This window comes from Felis catus, chromosome D3 (assembly GCF_018350175.1).
Source record: "Felis catus isolate Fca126 chromosome D3, F.catus_Fca126_mat1.0, whole genome shotgun sequence".
NCBI classification, from domain to species: Eukaryota; Metazoa; Chordata; class Mammalia; order Carnivora; family Felidae; genus Felis; species Felis catus.
Window position 1 is genome coordinate 53,094,976 of NC_058379.1, and position 22,118 is coordinate 53,117,093.

Here is a 22,118-nt window from a genome sequence, read left to right on the forward strand (position 1 = left end):
CTGAGGACTAATCAGGTTGATGTGGCTAATTTCAAGTCTTTAAAAATGAGTGACTAGTACTTTTATATGACAGGGTGTGCTGTGAACATACCCTCTAAAGCACAGAAGAAAACTCTTTCACTTTTCTTCCTCTTTGTGAACACACTGTGCATTTCCTGTGCCTATCACTTTCACACTTTTTATTCGTTTTAGATCAGAACCTGAAACAGAGAGAGGCTAGGAGATTTATCCAAGGTCACAGAGCTGGTAAACAAAGTCAAGACACGTCCTCAGTTCTTCTGCCTCCAATGTGTCTAAACCACACTGCTTTTTATGAAGCTAAACTATAATTTAGTGCTACATATCCATTTTGAGACAGAAACTATTTGACTTAAAAATATACACAGATTTGGGGTGCCGGGGTGGCTCAGTCAGTTGAGTGTCTGACTCTTGATTTTGGCTCAGGTCATGATCTCATGGCTCATGAGTTCAAGCCCTGTGTCGGGCTCTGCACTGACAGCATGGAGCCTGCTTGGGATTTTCTCTCTCCTCTCTCTGCCTCTTTCTCTCTCTCTCTTTCTCTCTCTTTCAAAAACAAATAAATAAATAATTGAAAAAAGAAATATACACAGATTTCAGAAACTTGATATCAGCCTAATTGCTGCGATAACAATAATCTTCATTTGGGGTACACATATCCCTGAGATACATGATCATGCTTCTCATGTATCCCTGAGATACATGATCATACTTATACAGAGGTATAAGTGCACAGATAGTTTTAAATGAATCATTCACTACATACTCATCTTCCACATATATATTCTTTCCTTAAGTCAACATGATGAACATGTACCTGAACCTGAAGTATCAAGCTGACCTCTCCCAAATCTCCCTTTAAAAAAAGTCACACCTCTCACACATGGCAAACATTGCTAGGTTGCACTGCAATGGATTGCAAAAGTATCCGGGGCACTGAGCCAAGCGATAATTCAAAATATCCATATCAGAAATGAGAAAGAATTGACTCTAAAACTCATAGTGTCCTCTTACAAGTCATATGATCTTCAATTATTTATTTTCAACAATATTAAAAGAGGACCCAATAGGGTTGCCAGTGTATAGGTCATTATAAATCATTTTTAACAATAGATGAAACATTATTAAACATTCTCAAAAATTCAAAATACTGTAAAAACGTTACTCTCCGTGGCAATGTTAATGTTCAAAATTGTCTGCTATTGCAAGATCACTTAGAAGAATGCAATAAATCCAAAGATTTATTTTGGAAATATAAAGAAAGAAGATGAAAGTAAAATTTTGTTCTCTTAAATTTTACACATATATTCTATTTCTTCAAATATTTTAAAATATTTTTAAACACTAAAGCCTCTGGCAGATTCATGATTAGCAATAAATTCCAGATCATCACTCAGCAAAAGTAAAATATCTATTGTGTCCTCCTTTTAGACCAGAACAAGACTTTCACTTACAACATATATCTCCTTGTAACTTCCCATACCTGCACAATTTGAAGCACAAAAGGCTCCATAATGATCGATCTTACATTTTTCATCTAGTCTGTATATGTGGTAGAACTAATTTTATGAACACAAAACATTAAATAAGAGACAGTGATAAATTACAAATATTATTTTGTCCTCCTTTTTTTTTTGAAAATGTTCATTTTTTTTAATGTTTGTTTTTGAAGGAAAGAGACAGAGTGTGAGTGGGGGAGGGGCAGAGATAGAGGGAGACACAGAATCCAAAACAGGCTTCAGGCTCTGAGCTGTCAGCACAGAGCCCGACGCAGGGCTCGAACCCACAAACTGCAAAATCACGTGGAAGGCAGCCCACCCATTCAGAGGCTGCTCCAAGTTCAGTGCTTAACCAAGAGCAGGGATAGTGAGTGACCACATGCATATCATGAACCAAAAGAAAAGATATCAAAAGCCACCATGAAATAATTTCTCTCAAAGAACTGGGTGGATTATCTCATACACCTGTGTATCTGCATATATTTTTCCCTTTACATCTTCTACATTTTTAGTAATGCCATCCTCGATTTTTGCAAGGCTTAATATCTTTATCAATTTTATAGTGATGGTCTATTCATTTCTACAACAAATACTGCATGCCTAGTCACTGGGCATTCTGATAGGAGAGAGTAGGAACATGATCCCCCAAATCCCAACTTTCTTGGAACATGTAGAGTAGTGGACAGGTACAGATAACAGAGAAGTAAATGGTTAACTTTTCAAAATAACATCAGACATTGAAAAAGTGCTGGGAAGACTCTTCCAGAGGAAGATGTAACAATGATGGATTTGACAACCATTGACAAAGGGTGGCCATGGATGCTGACTGAGCTTGGGGATGGGGGACTTGGGTATATCTCACTAAGAAAGAGACAGGGTCAGTGTTTTGAAAATCAGAAGGTTGATGGGATACCTGGGTGGCTCAGTCGGTTGAGCGTTGGACTTTGGCTCAGGTCATGATTTCACAGCTCGTGGGTTCAAGCCCCGTGTTGGCTTCTGTGCTGACAGCTCAGAGCCTGGAGCCTACTTCAGATTCTGTGTCTCCCCCTGTCTCTGCCCTTCTCCCACTCACGCTCTATCTCTCTCTCTCAAAAATAAACATTAAAAATTTTTATTAAAAAGAAAGAAAGAAAGAAAGAAAGAAAGAAAGAAAGAAAGAAAGAAAGAAAGAAAGAAAGAAAGAAAGAAAGAAAGAAAATCAGAAGTTTGAGCTTTCCCCAGCAGTGATTCAGTAACCTGAGACAAGGGAGCACTTGAGTCCTAGAACAGAGAGCATCAGGGACAGAGATAAAGGACAGAGCTGGGAGAAGGGGAGGGCCAAATCAGATAGAGCCTCCTTGCTATGAAGGCAGTCTAAATTCCATTCTAATGGCCATGGGAAGTTGCCTTGCAACTTTGAAGCAAGGGAGTGACTCAATCCAATTTGTGGTATTTTTAAATTTTTTTTTTAATTTTCAATTTTGAGAGAGGGGGGTGGGCATAGAGAGAAGGAGAGACAGACCATCAGTGCAGAGCCCCATGCGGGGCTCGAGCCTGAGCTGAAATCAAGAGTCAGACACTTAACCAACTGTACCATTCAGGCACCCCAATCCAAATTGTGTTTTATAAAGATTGCCTTGGCTATCATGTCGTATTTTATTTGCCTCTTGCAAAAAAGTCTGTGATATGGCCCCTAAGCTATTTTACCTTATATACATAATATCAGATTTAAATAAGGTTTGTATTTGGTAACTTTTTCAAACTGTAGTACCAATCTTAAGAGAATTGGGGATAACTAGTTAGGAAAGAGACTTAACGAGAATAAATTTGGTACTCCTAAGGAACATATCTAAAAGCTATACGTTATACTCCACAATAAACATGTTTGTATAATAGTTTTCAGTGGAGATGCACTTAATCAGTTAACAATAAATAAGCTTCCATGCAAGCAAGAAAGCTTTTCCAACTTTTCTTTAAACGCAAGTGCAATGACATGATTGTCTATGTAGAAAATCGAAAAGAATTGACAAGACAATTCCTGGAACTAATAAGCAATTACAACAAGGTTGCAGGATACGAGGTTAATATACAAAAGTCAAATGCTTTTTAATATACCAGCAATGAACAAGTGGAATTTGAAATTTAAAACACAATACCATTTAAATTAATACCCCCCCAAATTAAACTGTTAGGTATCAATCTAACAAAATATATACAAGGTATACATGAGAAATTCTAGAAAAATTAAATAGAGACCTATTCCATGTTTGAGAGAGAGAGAAGAGAAGTGGAGGGAAGGGAGAAAATAGAGACAGGTGGGAAGCTGAAGATGAGGAACAAGAATCTCTTAACATGAGATGAGGGCTCACGTGCCTGGCTCACCAACCTTCCGTCATCCACCGAGGCAGTGCTTCCAGTTAACCTCCCGCTGGAGGACAGTGCTTGACAATCACGTATCAGAGTTTAACTTACAGCACTATCCGTTCTCTGTTTTCCAAACATCTCAATGACCTGAATGGAAGCTACCTACTAAAGTGATATATAAGGCAACCTTCGAAATATATGATCTCTTTATGTATTCATTGATGTGGAACTCTACCACAATAATCACTGAATGAAAAAAACAAATTACCAAATGGTGTATTATAATATAATTCTCCTTTGGTCAAAAAAAAAATATTACAACTTATGTGAGTATGTGTTTTTGGAAGAAAAAAAAAGCCTGAAAGGAATTCTCCAAATATTAGCAGTGGCAATCTCCAAGTAGTGGGATTTAGTGGGATTTTTACTTGTCCTTACCCTCTTTCCAGAATCATCTAATTTTCTAACATCAAAAAACCTGACTCTCAAGGGACATTATTTAGTATGAAATAAAACATCTTTCACACCCAAATAAAACCATCTTCTATTAAATACTGAACTTCTTTTCTATGTCTAGATATTTTGCTGATATCTAGTAAAAGTACACGTGAGGAAGAAAGTGAATTAAGAAGAAACACGATGCCCTACTGCCAAATTTCTAATATGCATTTTTTCCCTTCCTGGGCTCAGGTGCCATTCCAAATCCCCACCACACACCCATTCCCTCTTATACCCCCGCACACACACACATACCTGCAGATCTGCTCTGCACCCTGCCTACCTGTCCTAGTCTCTCTCCAGTCTCTCCCTGTTTCACTCTGTTCCCTGACTCACCAGAGTTCACAATAGTACCTTATCATCTCCCTGAATCTCCAGTCAGCCTTGGTAACAATCCCCAACCAGAGGACAGCCCTAACATTCCTTCTCTTCCCGCTCCTAGGCTGTCAAGTTCTACTTTATTTTTTTTAACGTTTATTTATTTTTGAGACAGAGAGAGACAGAGCGTGAATGGGGGAGGGTCAGAGAGAGAGGGAGACACAGAATCCGAAACAGGCTCCAGGCTCTGAGCGGTCAGCACAGAGCCCGATGCAGGGCTCGAACCCACGGACCGCGAGATCATGACCTGAGCCGAAGTCGGACGCTTAACCGACTGAGCCACCCAGGCGCCCCATGTCAAGTTCTACTTTAAAAAAGGCTCAAAACTGGGGCGCCTGGGTGGCTCAGTCGGTTGAGCATCCGACTTCGGCTCAGGTCATGATCTTGCAGTCCATGAGTTCGAGCCCCGCATCGGGCTCCGTGCTGACAGCTCAGAGCCTGGAGCCTGCTTCGGATTCTGTGTCTCCCTCTCTCTCTCTGCCCCTCCCCCGCTCATGCTCTGTCTCCCTCACTCTCAAAAATGAATAAATGCTAAAAAAAAAAAAAAAAAGTTAAAAAAAAAAGGCTCAAAACAGATGGCCTGCACATCATATTCTTGCTTCCTCATCTCAGTTGGTCTTCAAACTCTTCATCAACTACAGACTAATAGTTGCTTGCCTCTGTTTCTAGCCTTCTGTGCTCAAGTGTTCCCTAACATTTATGGCATGAGTTGGCTTCCTGTCACTTTCCTTCACCCTTCCCAATTCTTCTCACTCCAACCCCACAAAATTGTGGAACAGGTATGTGCATAATTTTCCTCTAATTATGCCTCAAAATGATTTCTCTCTTCATTGAATTCTTCTGATCTTTTGTATCAAAGGAAGAAACAATCTACCTCATTACCAAGTCTCTTTTATTCACATTTTCATCCAGCCATTCCTATTCTCTTTTAATCACAATTGAACTGTTCCTTGATTTCTTTCCTCTCCCTTTCTCCTTTTTCCTCCTATCACTTTTTCTCCACAGCCCCCTTCTCCTCTGCCTTTAGATCGTATATTTGGTCATGATTTCCCAACATTAAAAAAATAAGCCTTGAGATGGCTCAGTCAGTTAAGCATCCAACTGTTGATTTCAGCTCAGTTCATGATCTCTTGGTTCATGGGATCGAGCCTGCATTGGGCTCTGCGCTAACAGCTGACAGCACAGATCCTGTTTGGGATTCTCTCTCTCCTTCTCTCTCTGCCCCTCCTCTCTCTCCCTCTCTCAAAAGAAATAAACTTAAAAAATATATCTTGATCTAATTAACCCCTCAAACTATATCTTACCTCCCACATTTCTTTTATCTCCTAACTGAAAGTGTAATCTACAATTACTATTTCCACTTTCTCAATAACTCATTCCTTGACTCCCATGATTTGGCATATGTCACCAGCAAAAGTTAGCAATGACCCATGACCTTCTCGGTTCCCATTCTCCTTCACCTTGCTATGCACATTAACCATCAAATATTCCCTCTTTGTCTAACCTCTTATCATTCCACTCCAGAGATTCTGTTTCCTCTCTTATTACTTCTCCACCTGCTTATCCAATCTCTCCTTTCTGAACTCAGCTTCCTCATCAACCCACCGCAACCACCACAATCACCACCACTTTGTAGCATTCTGACACTGAGAGAATCCGCTCTGCACCCACAGCCTGGTCCCCTGATGCTCTATTCCCTTGGGCTCTTGGAGCCCTCTGCTTTTAGACTTCTTCTCTCTGTACCCTGCACAGATATGAGCATTTCCCATAAGATTCTGTTCCCTGCCGAGTACTGATGCATAAGGGCACTTGTACCCCAATGTTCATAGCAGCACTCTCAACAATAGCCAAATTATGGAAAGAGCCTAAATGTCCATCAACTGATGAATGGATAAAGAAATTGTGGTTTATATACACAATGGAATACTACGTGGCAATGAGAAAAAATGAAATATGGCCTTTTGTAGCAACGTGGATGGAACTGGAAAGTGTGATGCTAAGTGAAATAAGCCATACAGAGAAAGACAGATACCATATGGTTTCACTCTTATGTGGATCCTGAGAAACTTAACAGGAACCCATGGGGGAGGGGAAGAAAAAAAAAAAAAAAAGAGGTTAGAGTGGGAGAGAGCCAAAGCATAAGAGACTGTTAAAAACTGAGAACAAACTGAGGGTTGATGGGGGGTGAGAGGGAGGAGAGGGTGGGTGATGGGTATTGAAGAGGGCACCTTTTGGGATGAGCACTGGGTGTTGTATGGAAACCAATTTGACAATAAATTTCATATATAAAAATAAATAAATAAATAAATAAATAAATAAATAAATAAATAAATAAATAAAATGTACTAACTAGTAAAAAAAAAAAAAAAAGATTCTGTTCCTTGCCTACTTCACTTACCCTTACACCATTGCATGTAATAGCCATATTTCCTTTAACTTCAAATAACACTCGTGTTTGGATAAATTCTTTAGCTTTTCTATCTATCTCAAATTTTAGAATCACATTAAAAATTTACAAAAATAAAATGAACATCAGACACCCTCTCACTGCAGTGACATTCTCCTGCTGAATTTTCTGTTTCTATGACTAGCACTCCAATTGTCTGTGAAAGCCAAGCTTACACCATCTGACCTTTCCCCTCCTGGCATCCCATGGTCCATAAGCCCTACCAGTTCTTTGGGAATGTTTCTATCTTCTCTCCTTTCCAGTGCCACTTCAACACTGATGTTGGTGTTCTAAGTATGCCTTACCTCAGCAATTGCTAATTCCTACATGTCTTGACTTCAAGTGCTTTTCCTTTACATTCTACCCTTTGTATCGATGCTGTGTATTACACACACTACTTTTGTCACTCTTACTCTCTTATCCAATGAAGTTCAAACTCCTTAATCTGGTACATAAAGCACTTCATGATATGTCTCCAAACTGATATTCCAAACCTTGTTTCCCATGTCTCTTTACTACTACTTTCCAGCTAATAATATTATTTATCATTTCTGGAACATCCAAAAGTGCCCTGTGTTCATGTTTTACTCTGGCTGAAATTTTCCTTTTTATCAATTCTTCTTGTCAAAGCAGCTTCATCCTTGAGAGCCCTTTCAGTCCCTAGTCTCCTACAAGTCCTTACCAAAATTCACTTTGATCACTTGAGTTGTCTGCTATACCCATCCATCAAGCCCATCGGTGCCTCCATTAAAGCATATATCCTAACCTGTCTTGCTGTAATTATGTGTTTTTTCTTCCCTAAAAGTGTAAAAGCCTCTGGAGGGCAAAGAGCCTGTATTATTCATTTTGTATTACCCATGCTTATTCTATATTATTAACAAAATGTGGATTTAAGAAATGAATTAACAAAAGAAGATTGTCAATGGTTTTATGACGGTTTCCTTTAAATTATGCACTTTTTGCTAATGTTGTACCTTCTATAACAGGTGGTGCTAGAAGTAAACAGCGAATTTATTGTTGAGGTAATGTATATTAAAACTGTTTTCTCAATTTAAATTGAAAGAAAAATGGAATTTTGTAATGCATCGTATATCGAAAATCAGAATACTGAAATCATAATCACTTAGTAAAAGGTAAGAGAAAGAACCTCTGCCAAACTAAAATAGCAATGGCAAACCCATACTTCTAAATATCCATGTTTTCAGGCATAGTTTGTAACAACTCAATGTCATAGTAACTCCTACTTTTCAAACTGTATTAGTAGTTTATTCATACATTTCTCAACTTAAAGAAGCAGAGTAATACATTAGAATGAGAAGAAGATTTTTAGACAGTTACACCATTAAGAAAGATAACCAATGGTCAATTTCCTCCTTTCAGCGAGGGAAAGATATATATATATATATATATATATATATATATATATATATATATATATATCATCACAACTCAATAGAACAACAGAGAATCCAGTGCCATTAAGAGTGGGACTCAGGAAATAAAGTCCTCGATCTCTGGGAGGGCTTTATTTTCTTACAGTAATTAAACTTTCATCATGATCAATCTCAAATCATTGAAGAAAATAAAATTACCTTTCTAATCTCTGTTGATGAAGAGATCTCTGGTACATTTCAGGAAGTTGTATCAAAATGGGGGGAAAGTGTACGTGTTTTGGTTCTTGAAAGGATAAGCTCCATTCACAGGGAACGTTTCCTTCCCCAAAGTGGTAATTAAATGAAGCATTAGCTTCAACAAACATTACGATCATTTAGGCCTCAATAAGTATATTAGGAGTCACTTAAAAATTTATTTATATATATGTATATATGCATACATTTATGCATGTATACAAATATGTTTATGCATGTAGTAACATTTCTAAACTCTTCAATACTTTAAAATTCTTAGACTTCCTCCAACAATAGTAACATAAGACGACAAAGAGAAAAACATATAGCAAGCAGGGATAAATATGGACAACATTGAGAAGACCCGTAGTTATCCATGGGATTATTGCAAGTACCATCAATTCAGTTAAAATATTCTTCTAATCCTACAATAATATATTTGGATGCTTAGCCAGAGTGATGTCCTTACCAAAAGAAAAGAAAAATCCCTTCCCTCTTTTAGGTGACCATACCCACCAGCACAATTTTCCTTTTGCATAGGATGAACTCAATGGAACACCAGCAATCTTTTCAACTCTGGAGATCAGAAAGCCTGGTCAGAGCCCAAAGAGGGGTGAGGAAAGATTGAAAAAAAAAAAAGAAAAAAACACAACATATTATCCAATATAAACACATTATGAGCACGACACATAGCTAATGAAATTTGTTTCACTAGAATCATACAGTTACAAGTGAGATGATTCCAAAAGAAGTAGGTAGGCAAGTGACCAGGCTACACCCACCAAGGGTTTTGAATTAGTGAACACTTTCTTTGTTCCTCAAATTCAATACCTTTGCTTCTTCTGGGTGCACCTTACAATGTTGAATACATGTCCTTACTAAGTAAAACTGTCCTAACACTGTACAAAATGTGAACTATTTTTGCATAAGGTGAAAGAATTAGACGTTGAAAATGGCACTACAAAATGGCAGACAGTCAGAAGACAAAAGCGGGAGTGGATCAAGTTTGCTGCTGCCTGTCGAGAAGGAGAGGACAACTCCAAGAGGAATCCGATTGCCAGAGTAAGTGAGGAAATGAACAGGAGTATGCGGTGCTGATAACACATGATTTGCAGGGCAGGAAAGCCCTCAGACATTTCGGGGATTTGCAGCCTTCACTACTCCACAGTGACTTAGGAAGAGGGGCGACAGGTAGTCATCTGCTCACGTTGCTGAGGCACTGTTTTGAATATTACCTTGTGGGAACTGATACAGAGCAGAGAGTCTTCGAGTGATCCTAGAAGAGAAACCTGGGTCTCCAGCACAACTGGGCTTTATCTGTTCATTTGTGTCCTGCTTATCTGTCATAGGTACATGTTATAGAAAATTTATGCATGTAGTAATAATCTTCCGACCATCCCTCCCCCAGATCAAAGGTTTACAGTATTGATTAATTCTCTCCAAGAAAGGAAAGAAAGGAAGTGTCAAAAGTTCCCACTAGATTCCTATATCCAGAATTAGTAGAGTCTTAAAAAGTATTCCAAATAATGGTAATTAAAAAGGAAGGAGAGTGAAGGGAAGAAAGTGTACTAAATTGATCCAAGAAGGATGGGATCCACGTTAGCAGTTTCACTTGGTCTTGGGAAGGGGCATCTTGGCCTTGCCCCACTAGTGAAACGGCAGAGCAGTCAACCAGAATTCTCTCCTTACAGCTTTACATTTATACATTGTTTGCATGTTTATATGAAGTTTTACCTATCTATAGTAAGCATCAGCAGTGAGTGATATTACAGATACAACCTCCACTCAAGAAGACATTATTCTCTGTCAGAGGAGTATTCCGATTTTTGGAAATTTTTGGAAAGATTTAAATTGTTCTTGTTTCCTTTCAACTCACAGTTAGAGCTTTATGTTACTTCACTGTATGGCGTATTCTTTTCTTTTTATTTGCATTTGGGGATTTCCTGGATTTTCATCCAGATAAATAAGATCTCTGGAGTAGAGTGGAGCTACTCCAAGTTGTGTTTCCAGTTGTCTTTATTTAATTGTGGGTATTGGGTAACAAATCTTAGTATTTTACCGAATGTTCTCATCTTTAGTATACAGGTGAGGTTCCAAAATTTAAACTATCTTTGTTCAAATTTATGAGCAATAGATATAAAACTATTAAAACAAAACTTACATGGCAGAATATTTGCCATAAACTCTATTTGGCAGATGAGTGATATGGTAGGTTTCAATTCATAAAATTATTCCCAGTATCTCAAAACACTGTATTTCTCTTGTGGTTTTCTTAAGTTATCTATAATTTTGATTAAATCTCTAAAGTCTAGTCAGGGTACATATCAATATAACACGATCCTTCAATGAGTACTAAAGATGGTGATTTCTTCTGTCAAACTCTTTATATGCAAAGAAAATCAGAGAATTGAACAATGTACCATTAATAATAGCAAATCTCCCATCAAGCATGTATGTGCCTTATGCCAGGCATTGGGTTGTGGTGTATATATGTTACCTCATACAATCCCCACAACAAACTTAGGATGTAAGTGGTATTATCCCATTATAAGCTGGTGCTTGGCAAAGTTAAGTGAATTTTCCAAGGTCACACAGGCCTAAATCATGGTGCCTTGTTTGAATCCAAAGCCCATCTGGCTACAAAGCTATTCCCTTCTCATTCTATTACACGCCACGGTTCATTATCTGCTTTAAATAAGATCACAATCCTAACCATTTTCCTCATAGATCCGATCAGACTGTGAAGCGAACCAGAAGATTACATACCGCATCTCTGGGGTAGGAATTGATCGACCACCTTACGGAGTGTTCACCATTAATCCTCGGACTGGGGAAATTAACATCACTTCAGTGGTGGACAGAGAGATAACCCCACTTTTCTTGGTAAGTCACAGTAGTGTTTTAACTTATGCATATTATTTTTCTTCCCTATTTAAAACACAGTAAAGCTGAAGCCAAACAAAGGGACCAAAGCAATGAAAAGAGTATGAAAACATAAGTTTATAGTTCAAGAGTGTTGCATAGATATGCCATCAAATGTCTTGATAATGTTTAAATTAATAAACTTTAATCTGTCTGAATTCACTAAGCAAATTGTTTCTTTGCATATTTCCTGAAATAGTTTTGATCATGTTACTTAATTTCCTTTGATAGAAAGAGACAGTTTTTCCCTCAACTCTCCACAGATCTATTGCCGGGCTCTGAATTCACGGGGTGAAGACTTAGAAAGACCTCTTGAGCTTAGAGTCAAAGTTATGGACATAAATGATAACCCTCCAGTTTTTACCCAAAATGTGTACACAGCCAGCATTGAAGAAAACAGTGATGCAAGTAAGTGGATGACACTACTTCTCCGCATTATTATCACGTCGATTTCTCTTGCTCTAAAGCTGTAGGAGACTGACACACAGGTAATTTAAAGATCAGAAAAAGTCAAACTTGTATTTTGAATAAGCCCCACAAGTTCTAACTTAAAACTGACCTAGAAAAAAAATCATATCTAAAATGCTACATATCCTCTTGTTTGTTTGTGGAGGATCCTTGTACATGTCATTTAGCAGGAGCTTAGCGCCTTCCTTAAAGATTATTACTGGTTCATGATTAACTTAAACCAAATGAGTTAACTGAAAAAGAAACCATGGATGCTTTCCATGCATGGAAAAGGTCTCTGTGCTGACCTATCCCTCAAATTGTGGGCTGAAGCGCATCAGAGAGTGACGGAGGGTGCATCTCCGACGGTAGCCATCAGGTCGCTCACAAAGGGTAATCTCTGGTTCTTCACAGTCTACACGGCAAGTCACATTACATTCTCTCTCTCTCTTTTTTTTTTTTCACTTTTTCCATCCTGTTTAATTCCATCTCCAGCTCCAATACTCTCTTCTCCTTCTTTCTATCCCTTCTCCTGAATGTCTTTCCTTTCTATGTTTTTCCTATGCTGGTACTTTCCTTTGTTCTCCCCTCCCTTGCCTTCTGACCCTTGCTTTCCCCAATCCTCTAATATTCCTTTTTCTTTCATATCTAAGTCTGCACGTGTATCTCGAAATTAAATTTGAAAAAGGGAATATAAAAAAGGATTTCAGAAAGAAAGACATATAGAAAGCAAACTAGAGGTACTAATGGACAGTCAAAGAAAGAAGGATGGAGAAGTTTGGAGGAAAAGAGGAAAGAGGCAAGAAGTACTGGAGGAGAGAAAGAAGAGGTAAAAAGGCAGGAATCAAGAGGGGGTGTCTGGAGAACTTCTTCAGAGTCCCCAAAAGAATGGTGTGGAAAATAAGAAACACAAAATGCTTTATAGCATAGGAGAAGAGGACATACAGAAGTAAAGTGAAGGTTTTGCCCCAGAGGGTCTCCAAAGCCCATCATTGTTTCGTCACTAACATACTTCAGCATAACTTGGTGAAGGGAGGAAAGGTGAAGCCCGCCTCCAAACCGACACCCAAGTCCACGTCTACGTCCACGTCCACTTGGCGGCTGATTAGCCATTTTATTAATGCTCCCTCAAGTGAGGAGAGTGAACCACAGGGCCAGGGCATATTTTCATAGACTATGAACTCCATGAAACCTGGCTTTTTTATTCAAGGGGTCCCTGGTTCTCTGTACTAGTTTTTCACTTTGAAAACTGGCTGGGAAGCAGAAAAACATCAGGGACCAGCCAGCTCTGGAAAATCTGTCCTAGGGGCTAATGTCCTTGGGGATAGCCTAGAATGCTGGCTCTTTGTTCCTATGAATAATCAACAACTTTTTCTATTCCTGTGGACAAATCTTCTTTTCAATAGTTATATGTTCTTGACTATTCAGTAAAGTGCTATCATCCTCCAAGGCAACCAATAATAATTCTCCATTTTCTGGATGAATGAAAATAAAGAATATAGGTGATCAATTAATAATCTTAACATTGAATTTAATTAAGCTATAATCTTTCTATTTTTTAAGTTTATTTATTTATTTTGAGAGACACAGAGTCAGTGGGGGAGGGGCAGAGAGAAAGGGAGAGAAAAAAATCCCAAGGCTCCACATTGTCAGCACGGAGCCCAACCTGGGACTCAAACCCACAAACTGTGATATCATGACCTGAGCTGAAATCAAGAGTCAAATGCTTAACTGATTGAGACACCCAGGTGTCCCAAGCTATAATCTTTCTTACTTAAGCATTTTAAATTAATGTCACAAGACCACTGTAAACACAAATTGACAAAATCGGCTTTTCAGATTTATGATAAAGGCTATGGAACTTCTTTTTCATACATTAACAATTACTCTAGTTTGCTCCTGATTTACCATTTAGTCACTTAAGGAGTGTAAGTACTTTATATACTAAAGGATTTTATAGAGCAAACCGCCATTCCATTATTTTTACAATTAGTGGTGTAGTTTGAAATTATGGTAATACATTCTTGTGGAAAACTAAAACAGAAAATTCAGGGAAGGCCAATCACTCTTTCTTCCTATGCCTGATGATTTGCTGAACTGATCCCAGCAGAGTCCCAAACATTCTTCACCTCCATCTTCATTTCTAGACACACTGGTTGTAAAGTTAAGTGCCACAGATGCAGACGAAGACAATCATCTGAATTCTAAAATAGCCTACAAGATCATCTCTCAAGAGCCAGCAGGGGCACCAATGTTCATCCTGAACAGGTACACTGGAGAAGTCCGCACGATGTCCAGTTTCCTTGACAGAGAGGTAAAGCCTTCTATGAATGAATGATAAGAAATAAAGAACTCAATTTTCAAAAGGCAAAGATGAAATGATCCAAGTATGTGTTTCCTCCAGTGTAAAGGAGGGAAGGAAAAATAATCTAACCATGACTTTTGAATGAAAATTATAAGAAGAAAAAAATTATATTAAAATACTACATAAAATTATAAAAGGAAATTAGGGGAACAATTTCAGAATGTGTCGTGTTTCATTCAACACATGGTCTAATGCTTACAACTCTTTTTCATTTTAAGCAACACAGTATGTATAATCTTGTGGTAAGGGGCTCAGATCGAGACGGAGCTGCAGACGGACTGTCTTCTGAGTGCGACTGTAGAATCAAGGTTTTAGATGTCAATGATAACTTCCCCACTTTGGAGAAAACTTCCGTAAGTTGTTATTTTTATAATCTTTTTCCCCTAAGTGTCAGTAACTGATTTGCTTTCCTGCTACTTTGTGAGCCTGGTTCTGTTATGTGTGTGGATGGACTCAGCTTTGCTGTGTAAACCTTGGAACTTATTAAGTATAATAATAATATACCTCATACAGTCAATAATATTGTACTCATGTTGTATGGTGACAGATGGTAACTAGACTTATTATGGTGATCATGTCACATTATATATAGACATGGATTTACTATGTTGTATGCCAAACAAAAATGATACTGTATCTCAATCGTATTTCATTACAAAATAGTAATACACCTTAATAGTGCATGCTTGCCTTTGAGTCACTATTCTGTACAACCTGCATCTATGAAAGCAGCAGACCAACTCCTCCATACTCTCTACTTAAAGAAATGTGGGATTTTATTAACCTGATGCTGGGAATCATGTAACAATATTGATGTATCTTTATAGGCCTGATGTTTGCTGAATTAATTCTACAGGAGTCCCAAACATTTCCCACTTTCATCTTCATTTTAGGCACAAAGAAGCATAACATTGAAAATAGCAAAGCCAAATCTGGCTCGCCACCTATTTTGGTTAAAAAAAAAAAATGTTTTATCGGACCACAACTTGACTCATCCCTTTATATGTTGTCTGCGGCTGCTTTGATCTTACAGCAGCGGAGGTGACTAGTTGTAGCTGAACTCTCTGGCCCACAAAGCCTAAGATAATGTCATCTGACCCCTCACAGGAAAAGGAGGGACTAACTTACGGAAAATTAAAAATAAGCAGGGAAAATAAAATAAAGTGCCAGTTTGACCTTGACTTCACACACAGCACAAGAAAATCAGTTTTATTATCTTATATTCCTATTCTTATATTTCTAATTGAAATGTGTGGCCTTTAATAATGGTGCAAAAATTATTGATGTAGTTTGTTGTTAGTATCTTAAGTGATAATTATGTATTAGTAAATATCTTTCCTCCTTTGAAACTTTATTGATTATAAAATTGATCCATGTCTTTTCAGTACTCAGCAAGTATTGAAGAGAATTGTTTAAATTCAGAGCTGATACGATTACAAGCAATTGATCTTGATGAAGAAGGCACCGATAATTGGCTGGCAAAATATTTAATTCTCTCCGGAAATGATGGGAATTGGTTCGATATTCAAACAGACCCACGAACCAATGAGGGCATTTTGAAAGTCGTCAAGGTACAGTTTGGGACCTGCAGTATTTTCTTCTTTTTTAAAAGTTTATTTAGTTATTTTGAGGTGGGGTGGAGCAGAGAGACACAGGAGAGAGAGAATCCCAAGCAGGCTTCATGCTGCCAGCATGAACTCCACAAGGGGTCTGATCCCACCAATCGTGAGATGAAGAGTCAGATGTTAACTAACTGAGCCACCCAGGCGCCCCTGCAGTATTTTCTTCTAAAGAAGTTTTAATTTCCTCTTCCAGACAGAATCTTGCTACCAAAAAAACACTCTATAACCTTGAATACTACTTACGTGACTAGTGCCCTAAGTTAGCTCACTATGTCGGTCTGAGCCTTCCAGCTCAGCAACATGCTCTTTGTTACCAAGAGAAGTAAGAATTAAGGAGGCTGTTTTGTTCTCACAGTGCCCAATATCTAGTTAAGAAAACAAGGCACGTACTCCTGAATTAGATAATAAGACGAGTTAAAAACAAAGAAGTCCTTGTACAGATGTTATAATGTTAAACGTAATTAATGGCCGAAAGGGTGAAACATGAAATAATTTCTAAGAGGTGAGGTCTTTCTGAGTTGGGTTTGTCTGAAAAGGTTTCATGCAGAGAAGACGGTGTAAGCAAGACCTTACAATTGAGACTGCTGATGTGAGAGCTGAAATGAGCAAACAAGTTGAGGGGAGGAAAAGGAAAGCATGCTCAGGACACCACGAGCAATCTGGGGGCTGTATCAGATGTTCATGGAGGGAAACAATGAGATGCAAGAGCGAAGATGATGATTAGAGTTGGGTCTGCTGAGAACCTCGAATACTGGAATGTAGGGCTTGACTTTTTCCTACCGATTAATTTTTCTTAAACTACTTTATGATTTATGGAGCAATAAATCTAATCTGTCTTATGGACAGCAATAAAATCTAAAACTACAAATTAGAAACAACTAAAACTACAAACCAATAAGATTTAAATTAACAGTGATGTGATCGGGGAACTTAATTTTTTCCTTCAGCAAAATCAGTACAAACAACATAAACAGAACTCATAGTTATGAAAGTATATACTGATAGACACATGCGCACATTTAATTTGGTACATAGTGACCTGTAATTATTTCATTCCGTTACTACTTTTCCTTATGCCATTTGCCGTATATCAGGAAGCCATTTAGCCTCCCTCTAATGCAAACATATCATTTCTCTATACAGTCCTTCTGTTCTGTTTGCAATTTTCTAGAGCAACTGAAGTATTCCTACTTTACCACAAAACACTAGCACTGAAATCATGCAGTGTATTAATTTACGAGGTTGTAATCAAAATTATGGAAAATGTCTATGTATACTTTCTAAGATTGTCATTCAAATGAACCCACAAAATTTCAAAATTTCTTAACAGAACACAAGGACTCGAAGAATATACCAGAGCTTTCCTGTTTGAGAAACATTGCTTGAGGCCATAGGTCAGCAGACTATAGCCCATGGGCTATAGTCGCTTTTTGCACATAAAATGTTATTAAAAAACAACCACACTCATTCATTCATTCACTATTTTCTATGGCTGTTTCCACACTCCAATGACTGAGTTGAATGTTTAAGACAAAAACTGTATATGACCTCCAAAGCCTAAACTATTTACTCTCTGCTCTTAACCAAAAAAACTTTACTAATCCCTACTTATAGGCCAAGAAAAGTTTTGGGATTTTTTTTCAATAGCAGTCACAGTATGAGCTCAACTCTGGAAAGAATAAAATTAAGAAAATAATTATTATATTAATTGAGTCCTAAGGTAATAAGAACCTGATTTAAGACAATAGCAGTAAAAATGGAAATGAGGGAACAAGAAAAACAGCCATTGCCAAATTAACATAGATAAGGAAAAGAGAGACAAAAGGTCACTTACCATCTTATCAAATTCTGAATATTTAGTCAAGTTTGTTTTCAGGGATAGAATTTGTTCAACCTTGCATCTCAGTTAAAAATCAAGATCTAGACATGTCAGATAATTCTTACCCATCTTCTTACCATCTTAATCATTGACTTAGCTTCTTATCTTATAGCATGTCACTGTTCTTTGCTTTTGGTCTGTCTCTGAAACTACTAAAAGACATAGTAAGAGCTTTGAATATAAACAACTTGATCTAAATATCTTTCCATTCCTAGCATCCGGCCCAGTGTTCAGAAGATAATAGAAACTCACAAAAAATTGAGGATGGTGAGGCTCTCACCCAAATGCGAGTCACCAAGCTTGACTGTATAATTCATAATTTCTAAAAAATTATAAAACTGAAAAAGAAGACATGTTTAGAATGCGGGCAACGCACTATTACTTACGTAATGTGTCTTCTGTGAGAGCTAAAAGGTTTTGGGTTTCTTAAATATGCTCAGTTCATCACATACACACACACACACACACACACACACACACACACACACACACACACAACTATGGGAAATTCAAGTTCATGAAAAATTGGTCAAGACAGTATTAGATGTTATGCAGTGTCTATCTTTCTTTCCTGGATGATAACTTCTCAAGTCCATTAAAGAAAGCAGAAGGGCACCTGGGTGACTCAGTTGGTTCAGCGTCTGACTTCAGCTTAGGTCATGATCTCACAGTTTGTGAGTTTGAGCCCAGCATCCGGCTCCGTGCTAACAGCTCAGAACCTGGAGCCTGCTTCAGATTCTGTGTCTGCCTCTATCTCTGCCCCTCCCCACTGCTCCCACTCTGTCTCTCTCTCTCAAAAATAAATTAACATTAAAAATAATTTTAAAAAAAGAAAGCAGGAAAAGTATGTTTAAAAACATCAAAATAATATGGAAAGGCTAATTAAAATGATATTTAAAGCCTCAGTATGTATTTCAGGACTTAGCCACAACTATATATTTAGAGAACATATGTGTCGAGTTCCAGAATTTAGCATTTGGAACAAGGTCACTAATGTCCTGTACCCTCTCCATTTTCACTCAAGCTGCTATTTAACCTCATGGAAACTGGCCTCTTAGTCATGGGCTTTTGACTGAGCTTTCTATAACCCTTTTCTTAGTCTAAGGATTGAGAACTGCTATGTGCTAATGATATGAAGGTGACTAAGACATGGCCCTTGTTCTCAAGGAACTTGTAGTTTAACAAGAGAAAATCTTTAAGAAGGTAAAAAAAAATCTCTCTTATCAAGAACTTCTTTTCACTATTTATCAATACATGTATACAGAAATACTAACAAATAATATGTGTGTGTGTATACACATTCACTTCAACACTGAGAAGACAAGCAAAATATTACAATTGGAATTCTAACAAAGAAATATTGCTTCTCTATTTTTATAATAATTTTAATTAATGTTTATTAAGCAGTCACTAAACACCAGCTAGTCAGTCATACTGTGTATACAGAGGTTTTAAAACCGTCACAACTCCAGGAGAAAAATATTTTGATTCTTTTTTTATAGAAAGTGAAACAAAATCAAAAGAGGAAAACTAACTTGCCTTAAGTTCAGCCAGGTGGCAAATGACAAAGACAAGATCCAACCAGAGCTCTCTGATTCCAAAGTCATACTTAACTGCCCCCTCCGTGCCTCCCCGTGTAATCCAGGGCCAGTCAAACAAGTTTGAAGCAAGAACTAGTACCTTCAGACATCTCCCTCTGTTCACCTCTGTGCCACTTCCCAACTGCATGTGCCCTGCTCTTAGCTTCTTATCTTATAGCTCTTAGCTCTTAGCTTCGTAGCTTCTTATCTTATAGCATGCTCATGTCGTCCAGATGCATTTCCACCAGAAAATGTCAATTCCTAGAAAGGAGAACATACACACCCTGGCAGATATTTGACAATTCCCTCATGGGGAATTGCCATGGAAAAACTGCCTGTTTTGTATTCACACTGCTGATCTACCTTTTTCCATACTTAATTCTAAAATGAACCAGCATCCCCTCTGAGAAATAGCAGGGTCATGTTGACCTAAACCAAACCAAAACCAAACATACAAAATGGCATGGGAGACTCTAACAGCTTAACTTCTTTGGGGCGCCTGGGTGGCTCAGTCGGTTGAGCATCCAACTTCGGCTCAGGTCATGACCTCATGGTCCGTGAGTTCGAGCGGCATCGGACTCTGTGCTGACAGCTCGGAGCCTGGAGCCTGCTTCGGATTCTGTGTCTCCCTCTCTCTGGCCCTCCCCAACTCATGCTCTGTCTCTCTCTCTGTCAAAAATAAATAAGCATTTAAAAATTTTAAATTTTAAAAATTAATTTTTTTTTTTAAATAGCAAAAAAACCTGCCAGAAACCAAATCTATTTCTGGATGGATCATCTTCATTCTGAGCCCTTCCTGAGCCCCCTGTAGACTCTCTAAGACTAGCTCCACCCTTTTAACACATATCAGCATATCCTTTATGAGTATTCTTCAGTCAGGTCTTCAACCACAGAAACTTGATTCGTTCCAGCCTCTCTCTTCTAACTCCAAGCAGAGACTTGTAGTTGTTTTTATTGCTTTTTGCACAACCCTGACCTCTGCACAATCGCAAAACTCTTGATAAAAGATCCCATTTGCAAAGAATATTAGAGAGGCTTTCTGTCTTTCCTCTGCTTTTTATCTTCCTTACTGGAGGGAAGATTAGCCCCCCAACCAATTTCCTTACACCATATTCTGTGAACATCTGTAATTGGCACAACATTATACACATATTAATATTCTCCCCCACCCTCTATTCAAAAGGGAGAGAACTATTCTAACAAAGAGCGCATACGTGTGTATGCACCAAAAACTCCAAGAGATTTCTCTACCTGAAAAAAAGAATCTCAGATTTTTCATTTGTTTAAAGACAGTGTGGAATTCTAGAAAATAAAAACTGAGTTGTAGAAGACAGGTCTCTTCTGGTTGAAAATCTATTTTTGAGAACACCATTCATAGTCAGCTCTGTGCTAGGCATTGTGTGGACCAGGGAGGGGACAGATGTACAGAAGACTCAAAATCCCAAAACTGAAGGATTTGAGCTGAAATGTAAGTAAATCATAGTGAGCCAGTCCCAAATAAGGACCTAACTGAATTCCTGTGACTATTTCCATCTTATTAGCTCTTGTGAAGAAATTAACTAAAATTTACTGAGTAAATATTTATGATGTCATAGAATTTCCTTGAGAAGCAGAGATTTACCTCAGGGTCTTATTGATGGCATTGTTATGTCAACTACTGTTGTTGGCAAATGTGATATAAGGGATGCTACGTTATCTTCCGGAACACTTCTAAACAGTCTTTGTCCAGGACTCCCTTTTTCACAACTGCTTTTTCACTTGTTGTATAAGAGGGAACTCTTCCAACTGAAAATCCATTTTTTTAGTACACAATTCACAGTCGGCTTTATGCTGAATTGTTGGTGGTGACTTTTCATGTCACCACATCAATCATTCGGGATCAAAAGATTCCATTCACCTTTTATTCAAACAACCCATTTTAAAGGTGACTTTTCTCTGGGAAAGCTATTTGCTTATTTGAATGTGCCCTGTGAAGAAATCTTGTCCACCAGACCCAGCACAATTAAATTATAGTTTAGGGCTGCATATAATAATCATGAATTCTCCTTTAGAAGTTGTTTGCCTCATTTTTTTTTTAAATTACATGTTCAACTATACTAATAAAGCTCCCTTATTCTGCTGATTTCAAGAGCTTCTTAGATGTGAATTCTACAAAGAAAACCTGGGTCCTATTTATTCATTCACCAGTTGTGAACATTTTTTTATTTCATTCTAAGTTTATTTTTCATTTTTCTCATTTGGAAAGAAATCATTTTTGACTTCAGGGTTTTTATATAAGAAGTCTGAGTCCAACCTAAGTCACAGGCCCAAATGACCTGTGTAGGTATAAATGACCTATATACCTGCTTATGCCAATAGATAAAGGGAATAACATGTCTGAAGTGTCTAATGCAGTAATTAATAAAGTTTATCAATTCAAAATCTGAATAACATAACTCCTGGAATTCACTCTAGCATGTTGCTTTCTTATCATGGCTACTTATTCTACCAAAAGAG

General features: G+C 37.8%; 2 protein-coding genes across 3 annotated transcripts in view; one reads left to right on the top strand and one right to left on the bottom strand.

Moving 5' to 3' along the window:
• DSC1 (desmocollin 1) overlaps positions 1-22,118 on the bottom strand; it is a 346,452-nt gene that overhangs the window by 239,639 nt on the left and 84,695 nt on the right. The gene's annotated exons all lie outside the window — the stretch shown is intronic.
• The window catches only part of DSG4 (desmoglein 4), a 43,710-nt gene that overhangs the window by 6,139 nt on the left and 15,453 nt on the right, over positions 1-22,118 (top strand). Inside the window, exons 2-8 of the mRNA XM_019815116.2 lie at positions 8,166-8,201; positions 9,738-9,869; positions 11,535-11,690; positions 11,993-12,137; positions 14,324-14,490; positions 14,760-14,894; positions 15,927-16,112. Coding sequence (XP_019670675.2) covers positions 8,166-8,201; positions 9,738-9,869; positions 11,535-11,690; positions 11,993-12,137; positions 14,324-14,490; positions 14,760-14,894; positions 15,927-16,112 — 957 coding nt within the window. The remainder of the gene's footprint in view (positions 1-8,165; positions 8,202-9,737; positions 9,870-11,534; positions 11,691-11,992; positions 12,138-14,323; positions 14,491-14,759; positions 14,895-15,926; positions 16,113-22,118) is intronic.